Source organism: Octopus sinensis, linkage group LG4, assembly GCF_006345805.1.
Source record: "Octopus sinensis linkage group LG4, ASM634580v1, whole genome shotgun sequence".
Lineage (NCBI taxonomy): Eukaryota > Metazoa > Mollusca > Cephalopoda > Octopoda > Octopodidae > Octopus > Octopus sinensis.
In genome coordinates this window covers 152,581,579-152,608,640 of record NC_043000.1, presented here as the reverse complement: position 1 = coordinate 152,608,640, position 27,062 = coordinate 152,581,579, and the positions used below count along the sequence as shown (strand labels likewise).

The following is a 27,062-nucleotide window of genomic DNA, read 5'->3' as shown; positions in this document are numbered from 1 at the left end:
TTCAATATAATGATTCCATTTTTCTTTAATTCTTTCTTTATATTTGTACATTATATAATCCTTAAGCTCAATGTCAGTAGCCATCCCCTAGTTTATGAAAAAAATACAAAACTCCTTGTATAGAACTCTGCACCTCACAGTTCCAGTGACGCGGCGTTTGGCTGTTGTGCGCATGCTCACATGTCTAAGATAGGAAGCTTCACGATAGGGAGAGACAGCACTGTCGTTCATGCGGTGTTGGTGAAAGGTTTTTTTTTTACTCCGCATGCGTTGTGCGTAAAAATGTGTTTATATTCTTGAATGTGATAAGGTGTAGAATTAAATTAGTATCCTGCTTCCAACTTCAGTGTTGCTGCCAGGATTTGAAAAATAGAGCACATTCCCCGCCCCCTTATTTTGTGATTTAGGGGGGATTTTTGAAAAGCAAGGGGGAATTCACGGCGGTGTTCAGTGAACAAACTAAACACACTACTCGGCAGTGGCTAAAACACGACCCGATCAAGTTCATGTATAAATTTTCTTTTTATATGCTTGTTTCCTTTTACACAATATTAAAACAACGGCTGAAAATATTCTGAAGCAGCACCCCCACTAATTTTATCTACGAGCCACCACTGTATCCGGAGGATGGTAATGGTGATCCGGCTCACCATTACTAACTCTCGAGCGTGCTGAATCTTCTCGTCAGTGTTGTGGGGGTTGACGGGCATCCTGATTCCTCTTCGTGCGTCACACATGTCCGGCCACTTTTAAACTTCTCGATTCACTCATACACACTTCTACGCTGTAGTACACTGTCCCTGCATTGTGCTAAAAGCCTCCGATGAATTTTAGTACCTGACACAACTTTCGACCAGATAAATCGGATCACTACCATTTATTCTTCTTTGGTGCAAATTGCTAGAAGACCAAACATGCTTACACTGTAAAGTTAGAAAGAAAAATGGCGCGATCAGGCTCAAACTTCGATCACGTGACCACAATAGCACCAACTATAAGCACGCATGCGCAGAGGACAGTATGACAATAATAAGATGTGTTATGGCAAACATATCTTTATTATTGGCCTGCCCGAGGTTATGGTAGAGGACACTTGCTCAACGTGTCACGGAACCATGTGGTTGAAGAGCAAATTTTTTACCATACACCCACGCCTGCGTCTATGGTGTGCATAGCCACACCTGGGACGTGGTTCGTTTTCTTTCGCTCAATTCCGTACAGGTCAACCCGTTCCAAAATTACTGGGTTTTCTACCTTCTCAGATATACGTTCTTGGATTTCATTTACTCAAATTTTACTTACCCGTCCACTGCGCTGCTTTTTGTGTTCATATACCCACGCAAAAACAAGTTCGCTGTTTATGCTGGCTCCTATCAATTTACACCTGAATTCACACAACCAATGATAAACTGTCGCGCGCGCGCGTGTGTGTGTGTACGTGTGTTTGTGTGTGTGTGTGTATGTGTGTGTGCGCACCCGTGTGTGTTCATGTATGTACTTATACATACAAACACATACACACAACACACATACATCCATACGTACAGACATACACACAACACACGCTCACGCACACATACACACATCCATACACATACATTCTCACACACACACACACATACACACACACACACAATATACACTGGCGTTACGGGATGATTGCGTTCGAAAAAGAACAAACAAATAAAACAACTTGACCGCATCCATGCACGAAAATATTAATATCTAAACGTACACAATACAAAAGTATTTGAAGAGAAATACATTCGGGAATAAAGGATTGTAAATATCGTAAAAGGGTGTAAATATCGTAAAGGATTGTAAATATCGTTCATATCACTAAAGAAATCTTTGTGAGAGGTTGTGGTAGAATATGAGTTGGTGGAAGCACTCCGTCGGTTGCGACGATGAGGGTTCCGGTTGATCCGAATCAACGGAACAGCCTGCTCGTGAAATTAACGTGTAAGTGGCTGAGCACTCCACAGACACGTGCACCCTTAACGTAGTTCTCGGGGATATTCAGCGTGACACAGAGAGTGACAAGGCCGGCCCCTTGAAATAAATACAGGTACAACAGAAACAGGAAGTAAGAGTGAGAGAAAGTTGTGGTGAAAGAGTACAGCAGGGGTCACCACCATCCCCTGCCGGAGCCTCGTGGAGCTTTAGGTGTTTTCTTAAACCTTTCAAACCTGCTGTTTCTAACGAGAAAAGATTTTCCATTAGTTGCACTTATCTTTATCTGCAAATCATCATATAAACTTTTGGCTTTTTTTCTTTTACTATGTGAAGAGAGAACCAATAATTTATTAATTCTCTCGTTGCATAGTAAGAAGCTCTCCACAATATTGTAAATTAACTTTATTCTCATAATTGAATTCAGAGAAAAATGTTGTTTAAGTAAATAAACAGATTGTGTAAATTTATCGCTGCATGTCATAATCAATACCTTTCCTTTCTTTGTTGTTGCTGCGGTTGCTGTGTCTCAACCAGTGACACTATTTTGCGCGTCAAGACAGAAGCAAATGTTCAGAGCTCAATTACAATATATTGCTTAGAACATGAATGTCCAGATGACGAATACATACCAGTATGTGGTGAAAACGGTATGTCATTCAAATCTCCATGCTCAGCGGGCTGCAGTTACGACGATTTGAAACAGGAAGTAAGTATGTTAATATAATTTGGAACACTATATCGTGAGTCAGTTGCAGAGGATAAGAGCAAAACATATTGAGAAGGCAATAACATAAGTGTTACAATTGTTACAATAGATGACATAAGGTTAAAGGGTTGGTGATCAGTATCCCTGTTCCATATCCAGATCACTATCCCTGTTCTATATCCAGATCACTAAAATAGATGCCATAAATAGACACTGCTTATCTCTCGAATCCGTGAGGGAGATCTCTCCTTGGTTGTTCGACTTGCCAGTAGTAACAGTTAACTCTCCCTCAGATTATATCTTCTTCTCGCCCTTTTCAAGCCTAGTAAGGCTCATGGGCCCAGTTTCCCGGTTTCTGTGGCGTATGTGTTCCCCCACTAGCTGGACGGGACGCCAGTCCATCGCAGCGTTACTCAAGAAACAGGAAGAGAGAGTGAGAGAAAGTTGGGGCGAAAGAGTACAACAGGGATCACCACCACCCCCTGCCGGAGCCCCGTGGAGCTTTAGGTGTTTTCGCTCAATAAACACACACAGCGCCCGGTCTGGAAATCGAAACCGCGATCCTCCGACCGCGATTCCGCTGCCCTAACCACTGGACCATTGCGCCTCCACTTATCGATTAAATAGCATAAAAAAATTTGTAGACGTAATCATATTTAAATTATTATTAGATTTTTTCATTCTTTTTCCTACGTGAGGGAGTGTTTGTCCAGGACAGGACTACACAACCACAGCAGGAAATGTATCAGGACATGAAATGTAAAAGCCGGACTAGACTACTTTATGCGCAACTCCATTGTCTCCCGAGACAAAAAGGATGCCAACAATCATATTTAATATTGTTACCTTAGAAGTCATATCAATGTTCCGAACAATCAATAATTCGAACAAAATACTTACCAACCAATTTTGTTAACGTAGTTGAGGTCTAACTGTAATTTCATTGCACTCTACAATAACCACACTACTTCGAGTTAAGGATATTCTGATAAAAAGACTACTCAAAACAAAATGGTTGAACGATTCTTGAAACTCGAAAATTAATGTCGAAAATGGTGATAAAGTCCAAAAACTTTGAGAACCGCCTTTCCCGCTCGAACCAATGCTACTTTCGATATTCTCTGAATTTCATGGTCGAAATCTATTTTGATAAGACAAATCGTAATTCAGTGCAAGGAATCCTAATTGGATAAAATAAAACATATGCTGATGAAATAAACTATACTTTTATAAAGTGAAGCAAAGTTTAATAATTTTGACAACGATACTTATCTATATATATAAAGCTGAAATTGTCTGTGTGGTAGGTTTGGTAGCCTTCAACTAACACTACCTCCTCCGAGACCCTGCGGCGCAAGTTGACCAAAATTGAGAGTATGATAGAAGAAGGCTTGCTCTTCCTTCCGTAGAAGAAAAAAAAATTCAAATCGGACCATGTTAACACCAAAAGTTATTTACATCAAAAAGGTGCTTTTTTCTATGAAAATCCCTATTTTTTACGATTTTTTTGACTGCTGTGTCGCCATTTTTCGGTGTATTTCAACCAGGAAAATGTTCACTTAAAGAGAATAACAAGCTACATAATGCAAAATTTTTACTTTTCAAAAATTCCAATTCTAAAGTGTTGAAACAAACCCGAGCTACGCCGGGCGATACTGCTAGTACACATCTATTAGCTAAAATGTTAACCGAAAATGTTGTACGAATCATTACGTTTCATGTAATTTTTCTCGCTTTTTGAAATGTTCAAACATATACAATCTATCTATTAATATCAGCCTGTCTCTTATCGCTCTCTATCTCTCTTTCTCTCCCTCTCTTTCTCACGCACAAAAACGCACGTGCGCATGCATAAACGCAGATAGTTTCTCCTGAGTTATGTTTTCTATTATTTTGTACAATTCAGAAGTATTTCAACTGTACATGTGCAGGAACTAATCAGTTTGCCATCCATGGTAGATGCCTAACCCACTGCGATGGTGCCATTTATACGATGGTTTTATTGGCTCTACGTTGCTTTTTAATTGGAGCGATTTTAAGTGCGATGGCGTCCGTGAAAGTTAGGTAAGTTGAACATTTGAGCTGGTTTATATATTTTTACATATATTTTTATTTATATATATATATATATACTCATTACTTGTCTCAGTCATTTGACTGTGGCCATGCTGGAGCACCGCCTTTAGTCGAGCAACTCGACCCCAGGACTTATTCTTTGTAAGCCTAGTACTTATTCTATCGTTTTTTTTGCCGAACCGCTAAGTTACGGAGACGTAAACACACCAGCATCGGTTGTCAAGCGATGTTGGGGGGAACAAGCAAAGACACACAAACACACATATATATATATATACATATATACGACGGGCTTCTTTCAGTTTCCGTCTACCAAATCCACTCACAAGGCTTTGATCGGCCCGAGGCTATAGTAGAAGACATTTGCCCAAGGTGCCACTGAACCCGGAACCATGTAGTTGGTAAACAAGCTACTTACCACACAGCCACTCCTACGCCTATTTTATATATTTTATTTATATATATATATATATTTCTCTTTAATATTAAAATATTAGGTTCTCACATAAATTCGATCGTTTCCTTTATTTTATGTTTTTATTTGACCTTCTATTGTGAAGTGCCTGAAAAAGGTGAAATCGATATATATATCACAAAGAACAAAGATTGTGGGAGATAAACAGAGCTACAAAAAAGAAAAGAAAACAACCATAAAACACTGCGATAATTTTTTTTTTCGTGTTAATTTCGTGTTAATAGGCGTAGGAGTGGTTGTGTGGTAAGTAGTTTGCTTACGAACCACATGGTTCCGGGTTCAGTCCCACTGCGTGGCTCCTTAGGCAAGTGTCTTCTACTATAAAAGTGTCTTCTGCTACCAAAGCCTTGTGAGTGGATTTGGTAGACGGAAACTGAAAGAAGCCTGTCGTATATATGTATATATATATATGTATGTGTGTGTGTATATGTTTGTGTTTTTGTGTTTGTTCTCCCAACATCGCTTCACAACCGATGCTGGTATGTTTACGTACCCGTAATTTAGCGGTTCGGCAAAATGAGACCGATAGAATAAGTGCTAGGCTTACAAAGAATAAGTCCTGGCGTCGATTTGCTCGACTAAAGGCGGTGCTCCAGCATGGCTGCAACGAAGTCATATAAAGAAAAGAAAAGTAAACATCCAAATGTAAAAGAGCGCTCATAAGAAAAAGAATGGTAATGCGTGAGTTGAACCCCGTATCAGGTGCAATGGCGACTATAGTATGTTTTCTCATCTGACATACCTGCTTCACATTGTCATCGCCAAAAATGATCTGAACGTATTGAGTGAAAGTCACCAACCTAAGTGTTATATAGACAAGCACAAGCCCACCCAGGGACGAGGCTTCCTTCTTTTATAAGGCGACGAGCTGGCAGAATCGGTAGCACGCCGGGCGAAATGCGTAACCGTATTTCGTCTGCCGCTACGTTCTGAGTTCAAATTCTGCCGAGGTCAACTTTACCTTTCATCCTTTTGGGGTCGATAAATAAAGTACCAGTTACGCACTGGGGTCGATATAATCGACTTAATCCGTTTGTATGTCCTTGTTTGTGCCCTCTGTGTTTAGCCCCTTGTGGGTAGTAAAGAAATAGGCATTTCGTCTGTCTTTACGTTCTGAGTTCAAATTCTGCCGAGGTCGACTTTGCCGTTCATCCTTTCAGGGTCGATAAATAAAGTACCAGTTATGCACTGGGGTCGATGTAATCGACTTAATCCCTATGTCTGTCTTTATTTGTCCCCTCTATGTTTAGCACCTTCTGGGCAATAAAGAAATATATATAGTCAAGCAGACATTTCACGATTTCAAAGTCGAAATTAAACACTCGGGTGAGACAATTAAAGCACGTACTAATAATCAATTAATCTCAAAATTCGATTTGAGCAACTGTAAAGATATAAATATGAATATTCATGTCCAGCACATTTATCAGAGTTGGCAGTTAAATTGTTCCCTCAGCAACAATATGTTCGAAGCCCACTGAGTCTCTCCTACATAAAAGCTTTCCGCTTGTGTAAAATATACACACAAAGAGACAATGGGGATGTCTCTTCGTAGCCATTTGGCCTGCTAGAAATAGTAGCCAAATATTCTTCAAATTACACCCTACTGTATTTAAAACAGAAAGATATAATGTATAATATAGCCATTGATAATATATGCTCTATGTCCCGTTAAATAATGGAATGATCACGGCTGGAACGTCTGTGATCACAGGTCAGTTCAAATAGCAATGGTTATAAAATATGAAGATACGGGGATGGCATAAGGATATATTTCTTTATTGCCCACAAGGGGCTACATACAGAGGGGACAAACAAGGACAGACATAGGTATTAAGTCGATTATATGGACCCCAGTGCGTAACTGGTACTTAATTTATCGACCCCGAAAGGATGAAAGACAAAGTCGACCTCGGCGGAATTTGAACTCAGAACGTAACGGCAGACGAAATACGGCTACGCATTTCGCCCAGAGTGCTAACGTTTCTGCCAAGGATAGCAAGCGGGTGGAAGTTTGTGGTGCATCAAGAGAAGCGGGACGCTAGAACCACAATGTATTATATTGCTAGTATTAGACATAATAATGGTAGCATAGCAAGGATTCACAGACGAAGTGAGAGAAGCAGAAACTGTTTCGGCATGGATATGGCAAAGGCATATATGGGAAAAAAATATTAAAACTGAGAAGAGAAGAGTGAGTCATTACAAATTCTTTGTAAACGCAGACCGACAGATAAATAGAGACAGACAGACAGACAGACAGATAGGCAGTCAGACAGACAGGCAGGCAGGCAGGCAGACAGACAGACAGATATGTTTGATAGATTTATTTTTTAAGATTTCCTTTCTTCCATTTCTATCATAATTAACAGCATCGTCATCATTATGATTACCATCTTCATTTCTCTTCACAGTTGCATCTCCAAAACAGACAGAACGGTAGCAATGTCGATCATGACTCTGTTCTCCAGCCTCTTCGGTAAGTAACAGTTTTTTTTTCTAAATCACTCATAATCCTTTTAAGACAATAATTTTGGTCTTCATACCCTTTCGTTACTGAATTTATTTTGAGGGGTTCTGTGTTTCTTTCAATTACATTAAATATAACAAAGAATTTCGTGAAATAACTTAGTTATCATTAAGCTAATGTTAGGAACATAAATTGTGACTAAGGTTTGGTGGAAGATTTTATTTCAAAACTTATGAAAACAAGGCATTTGTACTACAGAGCCAGAGCCGGTTTCAGCCGGGTTGGTAACGAAAGGGTGGACCTTTCAGTTCAGTCGAATAGCGACTGCATATCCCAGAATAATCCATTAACTTCAGGATACATCAGTCTGATCGAATAATAATTTCTTTGTATTTCATCGATAAAAAAATAATCGATAAAAAAATAATTCGATATTTCCAATCAGTCGAGTATATTTGTTGAAACGAGGTTACTTCTTTATATTCTGGCAAAGAATAAAGGATTCGATTTTGCCCTGATTATGACTGACATTGAAAGAAGACACAAAATGAGTAAAAACAACAACAAAAATATTAATTACTACTATAGCCCAGGGCCGACCAATGCTTTGTGTTTGAATTTAGATGGAAACTGTGTGGAATCCCGTCATATATATATAGATGTGTGTGTTTCTTTGTCCCCCACCTCCACTTGAAAACCGGTATTGGTTAGTTTACGTCCACGTAACTTAGTAGTTCGGTAAAAGAAAGTGATAGAATAAGAACCCAGATTTTAAAATAAGTACTTGACACGATTTGTTCGACTAAACCCTTCAAGGCGGTGTTCACACATGGCCGTAGTCCAATGACTGAAACAAGTTATAGGTGCTGATGCTGATGATGATGATGACGTCGACGACGACGATGATGACGATGATGCACGAATATGAAATCTTTTGCTGCATTTATTACCTCTGCCTTAGCGAATGCGGGAGGTATTGTTTTCGGTCGTATTTGTTTGTTTGTCCTTGGACAAGATATCTCAAGAACCGCAGGATGGATTCGGATGAAACTTTCAGGGATGTTTGGCCTCATGACTGGCACGAACTGATTAGATTTTGGGATCGATCCGGTACCGGGCAAGGATTCTAGATTATTTTTCCTGTTTTTTTGTTGTTGTTTTTATTTTGTTTAGTTTTTGAGAGCTGTCGAGTTCATTTTTAGTATTATCGTTTGTGAGAGCAGTCGAGTTTATTTAAGATATTCTCATTTTTAAAAACTCATCTCTGGCTAACCGTTGAGAGAACGTTGGTGTTGCCTTGGCAGGCGGAGGTTTGTGCTCTCTGAGTGATCTTGTTTATGTTGTTTTACTTCTGAGCTCATAATTACGCCGGGGTTCAGTTTGTCTTTCACCTCCAGTAACCAATATTATATGTACTACTAAAAGCACTAAATTATGCACAACTAACAGTACTTAATTAGATTCAGTCAATCGATGGTTCCCTGAGATTTATGTAATCGATCTCAGTATAGATTAATAGCCATATGCCAAAGTTGGAAATCAATACTAATAATATGTTCCAATAATATCTGAAAACAGACTGATTTCATAGCAACTTTATTAGTCACTGCAGTCTAGTAGCGACTAAAGGTATCATTATATTCAAAAGCAGCTGAATATCAATTACTTCATCTCAAACCTAGACCTGTCTATTAACATCTGGTTGCCTTTAAAATTACCAAAAGTCTGTTAATATGTCAAACTCTCAAAACAGTATTTGGAGTTGGTAACATAATGTTTCAAATTAAGGCCACGAGCTGGCAGAACCGTTAGCACGCTGGACAAAATGCTTAGCGGCATTTCATCAGTCTTTACGTTCCGGGTTCAAACTCCACTGAGGTCGACTTTGCCTTTCGTCCTTTCCGTGTCGATACCATAAGTACCAGTTGAGCACTAAAATTGCTGGCCTTGAACCAAAATCTGAAAGTAATAAAGTGTTTCAAATTGGCTGATCTGACTGACATTTCGCATATCCTTCGCTTGATCAGAATATAAAATATTCTAACAGAAAAAATATACCTGGTTCTACTTACTAATCTTTATGGTAATTCCGAGAACTTTATCGACCCCAAAAGGATGAAACGCAAAGTCAACCTCAGTGGAATTTGAACTCAGAACGTAAAGACAGACGAAATACCTATTTCTTTACTACCCACAAGGGGCTAAACACAGAGAGGACAAACAAGGACAGACGAACGGATTAAGTCGATTATATTGAACTCAGTGCGTAACTGGTACTTATTTAATCGACCCCGAAAGGATGAAAGGCAAAGTCGACCTTGGCGGAATTTGAACTCAGAACGTAACGGCAGACGAAATACCACTAAGCATTTCGCCCAGCGTGCTACCGATTCTGCCATCTCGCCGCCTTTCCAGTAATGCAGTATCGCCTGATGAAATGAATCATATACTGTACTAATCCTAAGGATACCGACTCTGATGTCAAAATCATGTGATGTGTGGAAACGCGCGTAGCGATGTATTAAATATTTATAAATTCTATCCTAGAATTATTGTTATTATCATATTTATCCTACATTATATCGTTATAACCATGATGTAACCCTGAAAAACTGACTTACCAGTCAGTATCATTAGACGGTAGCAGGCATAATGAAATAGGAGCTTTATTTGCATATCCCTTACGTTACCATACACGAATTTAAAGGATATATGTGAGGGTTTGTGTGTGTGTATGGGGGGGTGTATGTGTGTTTGTGTGTGTGTTTTTGTGTGTGTGTGTGTGTGTGTGTGTGTGTTGTGTGTTTGTGTGTGTGTGTTTGTGTGTGTGTGGTGTGTGTGTGTGTGTGTGTGTGTGTGTTTGTGTGTGTGTGTTTGTGTGTGTGTGTGTATGTGTGTGTGTGTGTCTGTGTGTGTTTGTGTGTGTGTGTGTGTTAGTGTGTGTGTGTGGGGGGGGTTGTGTGTGTTTGTGTGTGTGTGAGTGTGTGTGTTTGTGTGTGTGAGTGTGTGTGTGTGTGTGTGTGTGTTTGTGTCTGTGTGTGTGTGTGTGTGTGTGTGTGTGTGTGTGTATACATGCATGCATAATACACACACATGTACAAGGGAAGCTGTAAGTTATTTCTAGCTGACAGAGAAATACTAAATAAGATTTCACCATTCATGTTTACGCATGCGTACATAACACGGGTATTTACGTCCACTAGTAAATAAAACATAAACAGGCTGTTTTAAGTTTATATGGGATTTCCCCCATTGGCTAAAAATAACTTTCATTTTTCCCCAGCCAAACATTTTTTTTCCCCCTTTCATTGACGTTTGTTTATGTCTTTATGATTCATTGATGTACTTTAGTTAGGTTCATATACATAATAATAACTTATCGTTTAAGTATATGGCCGGTAATTTTTTAAGAGGTGTGGATTAATCGGGCAATTTTCGAAGTTCTCGACAATTTACAGGAAAACAAAATTATATTTTTTGTTAAGTACTTTTATTTTCAACAGTGTCTTTCATGTGATGGCGATTGCCGAACACATATTCGCATGCGCTAACACGCACGCACGCACACACACACACACACACACACACACACACTCACACATACATTTCAAAGAGGTTTATATTGTGCTAGCAGTATAGCCCAGCGTTGCTCGGGTTTGTTTTCTTTTCGACCCTTTAGAATTGGAATTTTTGAAAAGTAAAAATTTTGCATTATGTAGCTTGTTATTATTCTCTTTAAGTGAACATTTTTCTGGTTGAAATACACCGAAAAATGGCGACACAGCAGTAAAAAGAAACGTAAAAAATAGGTATTTTCATAGAAAAGAAGCACCTTTTTTATGTAAATAATTTTTGGTGTTAACATGGTCCGATTTGAATTTTCTCTTCTACGGAATGAAGAGCAAGCCTTCTTCTATCATACTCTCAATTTTGGTCAACTTGCGCCGCAGGGTCTCGGAGGAGATAGTGTTAGTTGAAGGCTACCAAACCTGCCATACACACACACACAGACAACTTCAGCTTTATATATATAGATTAGTACAATCTATAAAAAGAGTACAGGGAACTTGTGATGAGGAGTGGAAAATCTAACGTTTCGGACAGTCTCCTTCTCTAGGGAACATTTGAAAGGAGAGAAAAAATGGGAGACAGCAGAGTTTTATATCCTCATATATGATAGGATTTCCCTGTTGCACACGACAGGTGAAGGTCCAGAAACGTCTCGCTGAACAAGGGGCACAGGTGATTTGCTTATAGCGATCAATTGTTTGTTTGTCTGTATATTCGCTCACTACCACCATCGAGTCGACATTGCCTGTACTGATCGATGGTATGCTACACGTCTGAGGCGATGAGCTGGCAGAAACGTTAGCACGCCGGGCGAAATGCTTAGCAGTATTTCGTCTGCCGCTACGTTCTGAGTTCAAATTCCGCCGAGGTCGACTTTGCCTGTCATCCTTTCGGGGTCGATAAATTAAGTACCAGTTACGCACTGGGGTCGATGTAATCGACTTAATACCTATGTCTGTCCTTGTTTGTCCCCTCTATGTTTAGCCCCTTGTGGGTAATAAAGAAATAGGTATTTCGTCTGCAGCTACATTCTGAGTTCAAATTCCGCCGAGGTCGACTTTGCCTGTCATCATTTCGGTGTCGATTAAATAAGTACCAGTTACGCACAGGAGTCGATATAATCGACTTAATCCGTTTGTCTGTCCTTGTTTGTCCGCTCTGTGTTTAGCCACTTGTGGGTAGTAAAGAAATAGGTATGCTACACGTCTGATATCAAAGTGATCGCTGATAAACTGGAAATGCTCAAGAACACAACTCACCGCTCAGTACAGGAATCGAAAAAAACAATCTTTCCATTGAAAATGCAACGCCTTAAGCATTAGGTTTTCACATATATCAATTACTTCATTAAAATTAACCATTGTCATATCCGGAATTTGTGGAGGCGCGTAGCTTAGTGGTTAGGGTGTCAGCACTATGATCGTAAGATTGTGGTTTCGATTCCTGGACCGAGCGACGCGTTGTGTTCTTGGGCAAAACACTTCATTTCACATTGCTCCAGTCCACTCAGCTGGCAAAAATGAGTAACGCTGCGATGGACTGGCGTCCCGTCCAGCTGGTTAACACATACACCATAGAAACCGGGAAACCGGGCCCACGAGCCTGGCTAGGTTTGAAAAGGAGCGCATAAATATAAATAAATATCCGGAATTTAGTGAAACCAATCCTAATTAATTTAATTAACAAATATACGCGCGCGCACACACACATACTCAAACAGAAATGTTTCACTAACAAATATCTATAAACACTTAATACAGTGTTTCTTACAACATGGAGGGTCATCATATCTTCGAGGGAAGGCTGAAAAGAATCTTGCAAACCAAATACAAAAACATCACTGAACGCGCGTGTGTGTGTGTGTAAATACATTCACACACACAATACATACACACACGCATGCGCGCACACACACACGCACACACACACACAGAAAGTACATAAACAAATGAATTTTCCGTAAACTGCCGAGAACTTCGGGAAACCAACTGGCAAAATGTGACAGTTCCCATACACATACCAAAACATTGTTGTAAGTGGATTAGATCGACCGTTGCATTTGACTGGTACTTTATTCTATCAAGCCCAAAAGGCTAAAAAGCAAAATCGACCGCGATTGTATTTGAATATAGAACGTAAAGACCCGGAAAAAATGCGGCTAAGCATTCTCTCCACTCCAAATAACATTATTAGTGAAATTTTTAAAGTTCTTGTTACTCTTTTATCAATAAGAAAACAAAATAGAGTTTACATCCATATAGCTCTTTTATCGCTGCCATACTGGTGGACACTCTTAGTAGCAGCCTCCATGGCTGGGGGTGCCACTGCGTCTGTTTTAGAGGAGGTAGGCGCCCTCTGTGTAACCGCCTCTATATTTTTACCCTCGGCCATCACAGCCGCCCTGGCTGTGGGCTCCACATGAGGAGGTGGACACCTTCTGAGTAACCGCCTCCTTAGCGGGGGGTGTCTCCTCCTCTTTGTTGATGGCCTCGGCCTCCACTCTTGTAACAGCCTCCTTGGCTGGGGTGCCGGCGTTTCTTTTTCATTGGTGAAGGCGGTCCCCCTCTGGGTAACAGCCTCCTTGGCTGACGGCGCCACCTCATCTTTGTTCTCCTCTTTTCTAGCCTTATTTTGCGGGAATGTGCTAATTTAGAAATATGTTTCTTTATATAAGGAATGAATCGAAAGTCCCTAACTTCAACGTCAATCGGAAGCTTCTAGAATGTTCGAGAATTTTCTAGAAGGCCGAAGGAGATTACTCACGTTAAATCCCTTTTTCGTTTTACTTTCCTGTTTGACCACTTTTAAAATGTTTAAAACCATCTTAATTTTATTTACCATAGCAATTTCTCTGTCACCCACTTTCAATACTTTCACCCTATGAGAGAAGCTGTAAAATGTGTTTATAAATATTCGTTAGAGAAATATTTCTGTTTGATTACGCGTCTAAGTGTGCACGCGTGTATACTCGTGTGTGCACGCGCATATCTGCAAATTAAATGAATTAGGATTGGTTACACTAAATTCCCAATATGCTTTGTATAATTGTAATTTGTATCTAATTCTGATTACCCCAGTCAGTTTTAATGCTATTTAAACAATAATAAAAAACAAACATAGATATAAATAAATAGGAAAAGGACTATTGTTGATTTTCTGCTGAATGCTAGATTGTAATATTTTCTTTAACTCTAATTATCCACTATGACATAAAAATTGAAATAGCAAGAGATGTTTCATTAGTACCTAAGTTGCTCAACGTGATCCATTTATACAATAGCAAATTGTTAAAAATTTAGGAGGCCTAAACGGAAGTTACATGATCTAAGTGAGCTGCTAAGTGACACAAAACCCAAGAGAACTAACTGTAAGGAGTATGTCGTCATTGTTACTTCGGGAAGTATCACAATTCAATGCAATGAAGATTTCAGTTATTTCCTCATTGCTTATGCGTTTTAAGCAGGCTGTAAACTTTTTCTCTCTTTACAGCCACTTTATGAATATTTTTATCCTTTCCCAACTACATAGTAATTTGGCCTATTACTTTATTCTGTTCATGTTTGATGTTATTAGACATGAATTCATTGTGCTTATTTACCAAAGTTATATAATTCTTGATTTTATATCAGTTGAATATTAGTTTGTAAGCACTTTTCCATGAACCAATTTTACAATAAGCCATTGACCGAATTCTTACATTAATTGATGAATTTCCTCAACAAGCCAAATTTTCTCTAATTTACATTCCTGCTCTGAGAAAAACTTGAATTAGGAAGCTACGTAAAACAAAACGCTTCTTGGTTTGGTAGTACAGCTGTTAGATTTCCCTTTAAACATTGTTCCAGGTTTTATATTTCTTAAGATTATTGCACATCAAATGAGCACTCTTCTGTTTTCCTTATGACAACAAGGAAGCCTTTATATAGTTGTTCGATCTGCAAGTACTCTCAGCTAAATCACCCTCAGGTGCATTCCAGTGTATTAAAACGAATAGAGCACAGTGGATAATCTTTATATATAAAAGTAAGGTTGTGTGTCTGTCTCCTACGATTTAGATTCCTAACTACTCCCACATTTTTCGGTGCAGTTTAGCCAAAAGCGGGTATCTTATAGTCGTGATTCATATCGATCCCTTCTGGGTATTAGCGCGCGTCTACGATGAGTCTACGATTTAAAAAAAAATTTACCATAATTTTTTTCCATTTTAATGCATTTTTTCGCTATTATATAAGGGAAGTAACTCTCTAAAAATGTCTACGATGAGTCAACGATTTAAAAAAAAATTTACCGTCATTTTTTTTTCCATTTTCCATGCATTTTTTTGCTATTTTTTGGCTATAACTCTCTAATAATGCTTATATAGTTATTTCATTTACAAACCCGAGCAACGCCGGGCGATACTGCTAGTGTGTTCTAAATAAATAAGATAGGCTGTCGGAACGATTTAATTGTTTATGTCTCATCTAAGGCTATACAGAAAACTAACCACAACTTGATGATCTTATCACATACGAAATACATGGAACAGCAAAATTGAGATAGCATTCTCAGACTGCCATATTGCATAACAATTTAACCACACTACTCCTGAAACGTCACGCAATCAGTTATTGCATGAAAAGACATGCCGAGAGCTGAGACCAGACAAGAGTATGATGTGTTAGTTATTCTGGGCTTCTAATGAATATCTCTGAGTGTTCAATCGACTATCTCTGTATCAGATCAAAATGAGCTGGCTTTGATACCAACGACCACAATATCTTAATTATCCCTTTTACAGTTGCAACTGTAACTGCAAAGTCCATGATCTTATTTTTGTAGAGTTGAGTAAAATGATGCTGCTTTTTAATAACTTGTTTGATTGCTTTAAATATCATTTATTTATTTATTTATATATTATTATTATTATTATTATTATTGTTGCGGCGAGCTGGCGGAATCGTCAGCTTAGCGGCATTTCGTCTGTCTTATGTTCTGAGTTCGAATTCTGCTGAGGTCGACTTTACTTTTCATCCTTTCGGGATCGATAAATTAAGTACGAGTGAAATACTACAGTCGAGGTAATCGATTAGTCCCCTCCTCCAAAATGTCATGCCTCGTGCCTTTGGTGGAAAAGATTATTATTATTATTATTATTATTATTATTATATTATTATTATTATTATTATTATCATTATTATTATTATTTAGGTGGTGAGCTGGCAGAATCGTTAACACACTGGGAAAAGTGCTTAGCGGCATTTCGTCCGTCTTTACGTTCTGAGTTCAAATTCCCCCGAGGTTGACTTTGCCTTTCATCCTTTCGGGGTCAATAAATTAAGTACCAGTGAAACACCGGGATCGACGTAATCGACTAGTCTCCTCCCCAAAAATTCCAGGCATCGTGCCATTAGTAGAAAGGATTGTTGCTGTTGTTGTTGGCATTTTTACATCATTCAGGACTGGATTTTTGGATTTGCGTGTGCCATACTCCGAGTAAACATATTCCGTTACTTTCCTCTTTCACTCCATTTATCCACATTTAGGCTATGCTTAATTATATAAGGTGTAGCTGTGTCGTAAAAGATTTGCTTCCCATGCACATGGTTCCGGGTTCGAATCTTCTAGTCTCGGGCTGATTAAGGCTTGGTAAGTGGATGTAGTAGACGGAAACAAAAATAAGTCCATCACGTGTGTGTGTGTGTGTGTGTGTGTGTGTGTATGCTTTTGTGCTTTGTTTGTCCCCTACTACCGCTTGGCAACCGGTGCTGGTGTGTTAACGTCCCCTGAACTTAGCGGTTCGGCAAAATAGTTCAATAGATTAAGTAACAGGCTTTAAAATATCGAGATCGATTTGTACTACAAAATATCTTCCATGCGGTGCCCCAGCATGGTCGCAGTCTAATGTCTAAAACAATTAAAAAGCTAAAATAAAATAAAATAAAAACAAGTCTTTTTCTATCAGAATATAAATATTTCAAGTGATCAGCCACAATAAAATAATGATACGGATCAATGAAGTAGTCTATATGGTCGCTATGTTAGAAATAGCAGCCAAATTTCCTGAAATTACATATCACATTTCATTCATTGAGTAATGTCGTCTGCTGTTTGAAAGAACCAGACGTGGCTGGAATGCGTTCCACTATTTCCTTATACATAACAGTTAAAATTCCCCTTAAACTAATTCGTAACAGTCTCATTTTCTATTTTTTAGTTATGTGGTGAGTTATTAAATATTACGTAACATCAACAACTATGCCTACTTTCCACAGCCTCAGACTTCTAGCCGAGAGTGGATCTCGCGGAACAGCTAAAGTTCACAAATCACATCATACCAACAACTCTCCACTCAGGATATAGCGATCTTCTCAAATTCCACAGAGCAAGTGATCAGGTGGCAACTGATTGGGCCCTGGGAAGGACATATGGAGGTGGTTCATGAGAGGAAGCTTGCCGAATACCAGGAGCTGGTAAAGCAAGGAAGAAACCAGGTCTGGTAGGAACGTTGTGAGACAACTGAAGTTGGCTGCCAGCGGTTTGTGGGGCGTTCATTCTGTGAAACTCTGACTAAGCTTGGGAGTAGTACTACTGCAGCAAAGAAGGCCATAAATTTCATCACTGAAATTGCAGAAAAGGCTACTAGATGGCTTTGGACAAAGAGGACAGACCGATGGTTCGCTGTTAACGGGGTGCAAGATAAGTCAACTGGGCAAGAGGGTCTGATGCAAAAAGACTTGAAACCGCCTGAAACCCCAGAAACATGATGGAGCTCAGAGTATACGTGAGATGTATCTCGGAATTAATTATTGATTGTTTAAAAGTTGGTACAAGCATAGATATTGTTACAGGAATGATATAATTGATTGCTAATCTTTATTTTAATGACATTTGGGTAATGGAAACAAAATTGCACAATTATTAACCCATCTTACATAGATTTCTCAGAAGTAAAATTCTTATGGACTGTTCTGGACATTTTTGTTTATAGAAATATACTATGAAAGTTACTTTATAAATGTATATTTTTTCCTATTTAAACTATTTGTGATTTTAACCTACTTCTGTCTGTGAGGTTGGCCAACTTTTACAAACTGCCTTTTGCGCTGTTTTTATTTTTCCCTACACGTTGACTCTATTTCCTGTAAACCTTATGGTGGCAGTCAGAGAATTTGTTACTTGAAATTTAATGCCGAAGCAACAAACACAAAACACACGCACTTTTTAGAGAGTGTATGAAATGAACAGGATGGAGAAGGAAAACCTTTAACAGAGACATGACCTGACAGCCACATCAAGTTGTCTTACATGTCATCAAATAATTTGCAGATGTTCTGTTTATGTCTTAAGTAAAAGACACATTTCTCATCGTCGAAAAAACAAGACGGATTTCTCATGTGAAAAGTTCAACCTTTAATAACTGGATTCAATTTGCAAAGAAGTAAATGATAAAGCCAAAGTTCTTAACTATACTTAGCTCACCTACCTTCATTAACCACCCTTTCATCAACTGAACACCAACTTCGTTCCGACCTCCACCCCACCCTCGCTCAAATTCTATTTCCTCTCTGGTTTGACATCCTCTCGATAATAACACGTGCGTGGTTATGTGGTCTCCAGATTTGCTAAAAATAAGAGCCACATATCCTTCAAATCATATCTAGGGATTGTCACGGCTGGAATGCTTTTAGTCATGGGTCTACTCGATCAAGTCTGACCAGTGGCTAAAAAAAACCATAGCCCTTACCCTCTCTTTTTTTTTCCTTTTTATTTCGGAGTGAAAACTTTACTGCTCACTTTAACACTACCATCAACGGATTTCTTCATCAGAGTTTATTTTGTTCAAAGCGTTTTTACCCGACCTCGCGGTTTTCTACAAACGTTGATGAAGCCAATTTTTAGGCTATCGACTACATTGATCCCGTGAACTGGAAGTATTTTTCCAGACAAACTTTTAAAAAATAATTGTCACAGCGTTAAAAATGTAATGTGGGAATTAAATATGACGGAATTGATGGTATCAATCCCAGAGGGCTGCAAGTTAAAAATTACGATGTTTGAACTCAAAGAAGTATAGCTAAATATTTTCAAACATTTCAATCCAATATCCTAGTATTATGTCACTTCAACACCATAACTTAATAACGAAGATTATCTAATACTAGCGGGATACGTGAATATTTCACGGAATTAATGGTAAACCTATTGGGTAATTTCTGAAAACTCTATCCAAAAAACTTGATGTAATCAATGATAATAATAATAATAATAATAATAATAATAATAATAATAATAATAAAAATGAACGAACTACTGAGTTTGGTTTAATGGCCTACCAATGTATACTATGAGTTTCTTTGCCCTAGGAGTCGGGAAGACACTCGGCAAGAAATGGAAGCAAATTTGAAAGAAGAAAAAAAAAGTAATAATAATAATAATAATAATAATAATAATAATAATAATAATAATAATCAAAGAATTGGAGCCGTATAATTCTTCTTGCTTCGCCAAGGTGTTGGGCAAGTTTAAAATGATTTAATGTATCCTAATTTTATCAAATATGGTAATTTGTCTGCTCCCTTTTCAATCTTCATGGACACTACTAACCCCTATGAGAAACACTGAATTAGACAAAATGGGAGGGTCAAGAGGTCACTATTGTTGAGCCGTGTTTAGCGCATCGGTTGGCCTTAATCCGATCCTATGTGCAGTACACTTAATTATACACATTTTATTTTCTCTTTATCTAATATTGTCTAGCTTATTTACATATAAGATTTAGACAATATGCACCCCCAACCTCATTTTAGATTTTCATTTTGTATTAGTTACTGATTATTAATTAGCTTAATTGCCAATAAACTGGAAAATTAACCCTGCTATCCGGAATATTGAAATATTAGCAGTTTGTGCATCATAGAGTATTGTTGAATACTCGTCTTGAAACAGAATCTCTTGTAGACGTATAATGTTAAAAAAACACCGAAATATTTCAGTAGTAGACAAAAATCGTCCAGTAGCGGTCACCATTTATAAGAGAAACTATCTCAAGACAAATACTGCAGTATTCTAGGCTGTCAGCATTGTATATACTTTAAGTATGATACATAGATTGATATTTTGAACTTATATTGTTTCTGTTGCTTATAGTGAATTAAAAAATTGCCTTCTGAAAATATTAGCTGAGATAAACTAGTGCCCTATCCTGTAGAAGGGGTTTATCTTTGACAATCGAGTGCCCTATCGTGTGAAATGAGTTTTAACTTTCACCAAATCATCGCAATGAAACCAGAACAATTAAAGCACATACCCTTACGGAGCTGTAAGGGTTTTTTTGAAGACATATTTCACACTTACAAAGATGACTATTTAAGAAAAATAATAGTTTTGTACCACTTGCTCATAGGATTTTTCCTACTGGAGGTATTTTGTTTTAAAGATTCTCATTTTCATATTTCCATATTTTCATTTTTTTTTTCAGGATTCTTACCTTCTCCGTTTCTCTTCGCATATCTCGTGGACAGTACCTGTATCCAATGGAATCGTCAACATTGTGGGGAAAAAGGTTCTTGTTATTTATATAACTTACAGGAATTCCATGTAAAATATTTTTCACTTCAAAGTGCTTTAAGCATGTTGTGCTTCATATTTTTATTAGTTGCTGCCTGTTTTGGACTAAACTCGGAGAAATATTTACCGAAAGAAACAAAAATAACAGATTAATATACCGATGTTGTTGATGACTTTTTACCAAAATTAGAGCACTAATGTGAGACGTTTTATTTTGTCCTTATCTAGCTTACTTACATAGAAAATTAAAACAATATGCCCTCCGTTTTTAGATTATCATTTTAATATTATTAACTAGGCTAAACGCCAATAAAATGGAAAATTAAGATGATGTTTGAAAAAAGTAACCAAGAAAGTCAACAAGGTCTCTCAGCATATTGCTCACCAAAGATTAATTACTTAATTTTCCGGCATACAAGTCGAATTTTACAGACCAAAATTTACTACCAAAAACGATAAGTTGACTTATAAACCAAGACGACTTTGGGAAACAAAAATTCCATGTGAAATACTGCCGGACTTAACAGATAGTGACGATGATTGAATGTTTACACAATATACTACGTCGACTTGTACGCCGGCAAATACGGTTTTAGTATGCAAAGTTGAAACGAAAAATTTCTCCTTTCCATTAACTTAATTTACACTCCAATTTATTTTGCTGTATATCCAAAATAAAATGAATTTAATTTTTATTCATCAAAAATGATTTGAAACGATTAATAAAATAAAAATAAAATAAGAAAAAAAACAAAGATAATTGCAATAATCAGTTTTTACATTGGCAAAAGGCCACAAATTGAAGAGGAAGAATGGTCGAATAAATCGTCTGGATTATTTCATTTTATAGAGCCTGGAAGGATGAACAGCGAGGATGATCTTGGTGAAATTTGAATTCAGAACGTCAAGTTGTAACTAAATAACACAAGGTATTTTGACTGACGCTTTAAAGATGCTACCAATCCACCTATCTCCTTAATTTCAGATATAGTCGACTTGGCTGGGTACTTTATTACTCTTTACTCTCTTTTTACTCTTTTACTTGTTTCAGTCATTTGACTGCGGCCATGCTGGAGCACCGCCTTTAGTCGAGCAAATCGACCCCGGGACTCATTCTTTGTAAGCCCAGTACTTATTCTATCGTTCTCTTTTGCCGAACCGCTAAGTGACGGGGACGTAAACACACCAGCATCGGTTGTCAAGCAATGCTAGGGGGACAAACACAGACACACAAACACACACATACACACATATATACATATACATATATACGACAGGCTTCTTTCAGTTTTCGTCTACCAATTTCACTCACAAGGCATTGGTCGGCCCGGGGCTATAGCAGAAGACACTTGCCCCAGATGCCACGCAGTGGGACTGAACCCAGAACCATGTGGTTGGTAAGCAAGCTACTTATCACACAGCCAAATTTAGTGATCCCGAGGGAATGAATGGTAAAGCTGACATTGGTTTTACTGGAAGATAGAACGTAAAGGATCGTAACTGAATATCGCAAAACATTTTTTTCCGACGATCTAACAATTCTACCAATCTACAAAAGCCTAATTGGGTCTGTAATTGTAACAATAAGCTTTATAATGGTGGTTGTAATTCATCTCTTAATCATCTCCAATATAGAATTTTCAAGACGATGAAATAAACGAAGAACGACTTCGACGATGGTAGTGGTGATGGTGATGGTGGTGGTGAAATTTTACTTAGGCACTGACCAACTATACTCATGGAGCAAATATTCTGCCATAGTAGTAAATATGCTGCACTCTTTTCTTGATATATATAGTCAGTCGACATACCGGATAGTTACTAATTTCCGGTTGCAGCTATCCTTGCCTTGGAGTTAAGTGTACGGAACAATTTACTTGATTAAATGATTAGATGCACCAGGAAACTACTAAATACGAAAGACTGGCTGCAACCTTGAAGTTAATGTTGGCAAATTGCATTTAGGAAAAACTGCGGAAGATTACTCACTGACAATGACAGAGAGAAGTTTATCCGATATGGAATTACATAAGTATATTAGTAAAACATTAAGGAAATTTTCTGCGTGTAGCCAGAGAGATTAGGGAATATGTATGTATGTATGTATGTATGTATGTAGGTAGGTAGGTAGGTATGTATGCATGCACGTATGTATACAGATAAATAAAGAGAGAGAGAGAGAGGTGAAGCTGATGAACTCACGATATATATATATATATATATATATATATAATATATATATATATAATATATATATATATATATATAATATATATACTTTATTTTAAGCAGCAGAAAATTCAACAAAATCTGTTACTCTGAGTTTCTCGTTGCCGTTCATCAGACAGTTTTTGCTAGAATGGAACTGATATATCAATTCAATCTATACTCTTACAAACGCTACACCTTTAAAAAGAAATGGACTTGTTTGATTGGCCCTTTAGAAAAAACGGTCAATCTTCGAGCGATAAACAAAAAGGTCAAAGATATATGTATATATATATAAAAACTTATAAAAATTATATATAAAAAACTTATAAAAATTATAAAATCCGAGGAAAAAACCATTGACGTTAATGAAGACAGTGCAAATTAATGCATAGAAATTAAACCTGTTATAAATACTGCAATACATATTTATATTAAAATCTACATATATATATCAACATGCACAAAAGGATGCGCGTAAACGCCATACATACATATACAGACGTATGAATATAAATTTAAATATACACATAAAAGCATGTGTACATATATTCACGCAAACCGTCTCGCACGCAAGCTAAAATTCATCTATGTAGCAATTCTCATATACTGGGCAAGGAGGGGGAACGAAAGAAAGGGAAAGAGAGAAAAAGGAACGAAGGAGGGGTGGGAAAAAAAACTTGTAGCGATGTTATTGGCATCTATAGAGGCCAGTATACATACACAAGTTTGAATGGATACATATACATACCGTCGTGTGTATGCGTGCTTAAGCACAAGCATACTTTCACTTACACATACACAGATACGCATGCTTACAAATACATATGCTTTGCTATACACATACTTATATAAACATTATAATTTTGACAACATTGCTTTTTTTTAAAAACATTGCTTTTAAAAAATGGGTGCATTAATAAAAAATATACGAAAGACATATAAAATAAAATATAACATCCTATTTTGGGTCATTTATAAATAATCAAGGTAATATAAATAATCAAGGTAATCCTATGCAATACAATAACATGAAAACAAAGTTTGTAGGTTTTTCCTAATATATATGTAGAAACATAAGACTTTGCTATACGGATTAAGATCCGCATAGTTTGGAAACAAAACAAAAACAAAAACAAAATCAAAATCAAAATCCATCGTAGCGCTCAAGAGTCAAAATCAAAATCAAAAATCAAAAATGCAAAATATATACTCTATCCATATGGTATATCGTAACCCTTTCAAATGATGGGCTTACGGGTTACGATAGATGCTAACCTGAATAGTGTAGATTTTTTAGACGTAAATTTTAATGTAAGATCGGATAGATTTAAACCTTTCCGTAAGCCCAATGAAAAGCTATCGTATATTAGCAAAGATTCGAACCATCCACCAGTTATCCTTAGCAACTTAGTCAGCAATGTAGGTAGAAGAATATCTTCAATTTCTTCGGACGAGGCAGCATTCCATAATGCTGCACCTTATTACGATAGCGCATTAAAGAATAGTGGATTCTCTGAGAAGATCCAGTTCAACCAGCTTAATGCTGATAATAATGCTGCACGAAGAACTAGGACCAGGAAAGTTTTGTGGTTCAACCCGGCTTTCAATTTGGCCGTAAAGACTAATATAGGTAAGGAATTTTTGAGATTAGTCTCTAAGCATTTTAAGCAGGGTCATAAATTCTACAGAATATTTAATAGAAGAACCCTGAAGGTTAGCTATTCTTGTTGCAGAAATTTCGCCTCTTACATTAGCCAACATAATAGGAAGCTAATTGAGATTAGACATGGTGCCGAGCCCATTAAGAAATGTAATTTCAAAAACGAAAGCTCCTGTCCGTTAGAAGGGAAATGTCTAGTGAAAGGAGTAGTTTATAGAGCCAAGGTGCAAGTGGAAGGCTCATCGGAATACAAGACATACACAGGGGCTTCAGAAAATTCATTTAAAACAAGATTTTATTCTCATAAAAATTCATTTAAATACCCAGAGAATAGGAAGAAAACCAGCCTAGCAAAATATGTCTGGGAACTAAAAGAAAAGGAAGCCCCACCTTTCAACGTGACATGGAGCATTCTGGACAGGGCGGCACCATACAGGCATGGAGCTTACAAAAATAATTTCAAGTGCAGACTTTGTCTATTAGAGAAAATGTACATCTTATTCAAAGACAATAATTCTTTGAATCAAAGAAGTGAGTTAATGAACATATGTAGGCACGCGGCTAAATTTAAAATGTCGAATATAAATATACCATATGGATAGAGTATATATTTTGTATTTTTGATTTTTGATTTTGATTTTGACTCTTGAGCGCTACGATGGATTTTGATTTTGATTTTGTTTTTGTTTTTGTTTTGTTTCCAAACTATGCGGATCTTAATCCGTATAGCAAAGTCTTATGTTTCTACATATATATTAGGAAAAACCTACAAACTTTGTTTTCATGTTATTGTATTGCACAGGATTACCTTGATTATTTATATTACCTTGATTATTTATAAATGACCCAAAATAGGATGTTATATTTTATTTTATATGTCTTTCGTATATATTTTTATTAATACACCATTTTTTAAAAGCAATGTTTTTTAAAAAAAAGCAATGTTGTCAAAATTATAATGTTTATATAAGTATGTGTATAGCAAAGCATATGTATTTGTAAGCATGCGTATCTGTGTATGTGTAAGTGAAAGTATGTTTGTGCTTAAGCACACATATACACGACGGTATGTATATGTATCCATTCAAACTTGGGTATGTATACTGGTCTCTATAGATGCCAATAACAGCGTTACACTGCCTGTATACATAAATTTTTTTCTTATTTTTTTTCTTATTTCGTTTTTTTCCCCACCCCTCCTTCGTTCCTTTTTCTCTCTCTCCCCTTCTTTCGTTCCCCCTCCTTGCCCAGTATATGAGAATTGCTACATAGATGAATTTTAGCTTGCGTGCGAGTCGGTTTGCGTGAATATATGTACACATGCTTTTATGTGTATATTTAAATTTATATTCATACGTCTGTATATGTATGTATGGCGTTTACGCGCATCCTTTTGTGTATGTTGATATATATATATGTAGATTTTAATATAAATATGTATTGCAGTATTTATAACAGGTTTAATTTCTATGCATTAATTTGCACTGTCTTCATTAACGTCAATGGTTTTTTCCTCGGATTTTATAATTTTTATAAGTTTTTTATATATAATTTTTATAAGTTTTTTATATATATATACATATATCTTTGACCTTTTTGTTTATCGCTCGAAGATTGACCGTTTTTTCTAAAGGGCCAATCAAACAAGTCCATTTCTTTTTAAAGGTGTAGCGTTTGTAAGAGTATAGATTGAATTGATATATCAGTTCCATTCTAGCAAAAACTGTCTGATGAACGGCAACGAGAAACTCAGAGTAACAGATTTTGTTGAATTTTCTGCTGCTTAAAATAAAGCATATTACTCTACCACTGGTATTTGAGTACTCTTTTTTCCACCTTGTTTCACATTTATGTGTTTACTCCGGTATATATATATATATATATATATATATATATATATATTATATATATATATATATAGATAGATAGATAGATAGATAGATAGATAGATAGATAGATAGATAGATAGATAGAGATAGATAGATAGATAGATAGATAGATAGATAGATATAAATTAAAAGGGGGGCTTAGTAGCAATGAGAACCTAAAGGCGAAATTAATTTTGCCTATATATGTATATATATCCAAGAACCCAAGCTCGGGATCAAACAAGTGATTCGGTTGTACCATTTTTTTAATGAGATGAATTACATAATTTCTATAGGTACTTCTGTAGCGTGTACCAGTATTCTGTACAGTAATTGTTAAAATACATGGGCACTCTACATGTCGCGAGTTACGCAGATTTACAGAACTACGCCCCAATATTTTAAAATCTATTTGAGCTATATCCGATATTAAGATTATAATTTCCTGAAATAATATTCCAACTAAATATTATGAAATCATCGTGAAGTTAAACCAGACTCCATTTGTTGGCAATCCTTAT

At 37.0% G+C, this 27,062-nt stretch overlaps 1 protein-coding gene across 4 annotated transcripts in view; it reads left to right on the top strand.

Moving 5' to 3' along the window:
- LOC115211018 (solute carrier organic anion transporter family member 3A1) overlaps nucleotides 1-21,893 on the top strand; it is a 64,237-nt gene extending 42,344 nt beyond the window's left edge. For 2 of the 4 annotated variants that reach the window (XM_036502580.1, XM_036502579.1), the window contains exons 9-12: nucleotides 2,491-2,662; nucleotides 4,569-4,726; nucleotides 7,628-7,692; nucleotides 20,714-21,892. In XM_036502580.1, the coding sequence (XP_036358473.1) occupies nucleotides 2,491-2,662; nucleotides 4,569-4,726; nucleotides 7,628-7,692; nucleotides 20,714-20,955 (637 nt within the window). In that variant the 3' untranslated portion in view covers nucleotides 20,956-21,892. Of the gene's footprint in view, nucleotides 1-2,490; nucleotides 2,663-4,568; nucleotides 4,727-7,627; nucleotides 7,693-17,449; nucleotides 18,967-20,713 lie in introns of those variants that run through there. The other 2 variants (XM_029779864.2, XM_036502581.1) reach the window with 2 other exon arrangements.
- Nucleotides 21,894-27,062: the final 5,169 nt, after the last annotated feature.